Raw genomic sequence first — 2867 nt, forward strand, 5'->3', positions numbered from 1 at the left:
AGTTTCATTACCCTGAAAAGTAAAATCATCCGTAAACTCATTCCCCAACATTTGGTATATATTATTTGACATCTTTTCTGCTTACAAATATAGGCAGAATTAGTTGGGTGATGTACACACTTTGTTCTTAATACATCATGAGCAAATTTCTATACCAATAAATAAATAAATCCAACAGTATCTTTAATGGCTGCACAGTATATCATTATATAAATGCATAATAATTTAATTAGCAAATACCCTCCAGGTAAACATGTATATGTTTCATATATCATTATCATAATATTCATAAAATTCCTTGGAACAGAGGTTGTCAAGCTTCTGCATACATCAGCATCACACGGGGGCACTTGTTAAAACACAGAATGCCGAGTTCCACCCTAGAGTTTCTCATTCACCATGTCTGGGGTAGGGCCAAGAATATGCCTAAGTTCTCAGGGGACGGTGATGCTGCTGGCCTAGACACCTCGTTCTAAGAAGCACTGCTCTGGAACTGCACATTCCAACATGGTACACTAGCCACATGTGACAATTTAAGTTTAGATTAATTACAATTTAAAATTCCATTCTTCAGTCACAACATCCACATTTCAAGAACTCAATGGCCAAATGTGGCTCGTGGTTGCTGTATTGGGCAGCACTTCTCTAGAATCTAAGTTTTAGGAGAGCAGAGATCCTGTCTTTTCATTGTTTTATCCCTAGTGATTGGCATACAGGTGATCAAAAATTATGAATTAATGAATCCTAGTAGTTACACATCTCTATTAGTTTCCTTAGGAAAACGATGTCAAAGTGGAATTGCTAGGTCAAAGGATATACACATTCTGACAAAGCAGCCTTCGGAAAGGCTGTAACAACCAACACTTCCATGGGCAGTAAATGAGTGTCCTTTTTTTCACATCTTTCTCCACACTGCATGTATTTGATGGGCACTATATAGTGTCTTGCTTAATTTGCAACTTTGGTATTAGTAATACTGAACTTTTTTTCATGTGTATTGGTCCTTTTTAGTTAAACATTCAGCATGCTTAATAACAGGTGTGCCAGTTATTTCTGACTGCCTCTTAGGCCTAAGTTCACTCATCAATATTCTTGATTTATTTAATGTTTAATAAATGTCCCCAAATTGTCCCCAAATTACTGAAAGCATATTCAAGCTTGGAAAATAGCAATTACCAGATAGAAATGAACAAAAGATTTAGAAAGCAGAATAGATTAGAAAAAGGAAATTACTCAGGCTCATTTCCTGTATCAGAAGCTTTTTAAAGGGTAATTATTTTTCCCTTTACAGATAGTGCTACAATAATTTTACTCAATAACATACTGACCTCAAGCAATTTAGACCCAAGCTACTTTCTACACCTAACATTAAGGAATAAAAGGCAAACTACTCATTCTGGAAATTTCAGACTTCTAGAACTACTGAGAAGTAATAGATTAGATAATCTAAGAAATAAGAATCTATTACTTCTATTACTAAGAAGTAATAGATTAGATAATCTAGAATAATTTCTAGAATTACTGAGAAGCAATTCTAGAAATGGGCTAGATAGTAGCTCTGTGATTCTTAAATGATTGTGAAAAGGAACAATGATGAGATTTTTACATCCAGTCTTGTGCAAAAGGAATTTTGGATACCTTTGTACTCTTTTTAGGAATATACCATAAGTGCAGATTTGAGATGAAGTGTATCAGAGCTTTTCAGAAGCTTTTCTCTAAGAAATGAGCAGGCTATTTGCAATAAACATAAAAAAGGAAGTACTGTAGGGATAAAAGAGGAAGTGAAAGGAAGCAGGAGTAGTTCCTGAAACTATCAATGGGTCAGTTCACCAAGACAGAAACTCAGAATTAAAGTTTAATGTATTTATAACTTACTTGGCTAGTCTATTTAAGGAGGATATACTGATGCTGAGAACTGTCTATGCCACAAGGATTTAAAGCCTATATATCAGAGCATGATTTGTACTGAGTAACAAAGTCAAGGTTAAGATGTGGCACATGTTGAATGTGGACAAATTGTCACTAAATTACAAGATGTCCAAGATTATGGTAATGTTATGACTCTGAAGGGCAAAAATATAATGGCAATTATAGGCCAGGCATGGTGGCTCACATTTGTAATCCCAGCACTTTGGGAGGCTGAGGCAGGAGGATCACTTGAGCCCAAGAGTTCAAGACTAGCCTGGCAACATAACAAGATCCAATCTTTACCAAAGAAATTTTAAAAAGTATATATATAGATAGATAGATAGATAGATAGATATATCCGAGTGTGGTGGTGCATGCCTGTAGTCCCAGCTACTCAGGAGGCTTAAGATGGGAGGATTGCTTGGCTGGAGATCAGGGCTGCAGCAGTAAGCTGTGATCATGCCACCACTGCACTCCAGCCTGAGTGACAGAGCAAGATCCTGTCTCAAAAAAAAAAAAAGGGCAATTATGGCTCATCTCCTGAGAAGGTTAAAGATAATCAAATATTAATACTTAAATTCCAGAGAACGTTTGTGAAACATTAATAGGTAAAGAACAAAAGGAGGTGATAACTATCAGGACCTGGACTAATAAAAAGTCATCTCAGGCTGGGCGCAGTGGCTCACAACTGTAATCCCAGCACTCTGGGAGGCTCAAGGCAGTGGATCACCTGAGATCAGGAGTTTGAGACCAGCCTGGCCAACATAGTGAAACCCGGTCTCTACCAAAAATGCAAAAATTAGCTGGGCGTGGTGGCGCATGCCTGTAGTCCCAGCGACTCGGGAGGCTGAGGCAGGAGAATCACTTGAACCCCAGAGGCGGAGGCTGCAGTGAGCCAAGATCGTGCCACTGCACGAGCAACAGGGTGAGACTCTGTCTCAAAACAAACAAACAAGTCA

The 2867-nt window shown here is 38.0% G+C and overlaps 1 protein-coding gene across 1 annotated transcript in view; it reads right to left on the bottom strand.

Moving 5' to 3' along the window:
- POLB (polymerase (DNA directed), beta) overlaps positions 1-2867 on the bottom strand; it is a 39994-nt gene that overhangs the window by 24318 nt on the left and 12809 nt on the right. Inside the window, exon 4 of the mRNA XM_011960641.1 lies at positions 582-597. Coding sequence (XP_011816031.1) covers positions 582-597 — 16 coding nt within the window. The remainder of the gene's footprint in view (positions 1-581; positions 598-2867) is intronic.

This window comes from Colobus angolensis, unplaced genomic scaffold (assembly GCF_000951035.1).
Source record: "Colobus angolensis palliatus isolate OR3802 unplaced genomic scaffold, Cang.pa_1.0 Scaffold52, whole genome shotgun sequence".
Lineage (NCBI taxonomy): Eukaryota > Metazoa > Chordata > Mammalia > Primates > Cercopithecidae > Colobus > Colobus angolensis.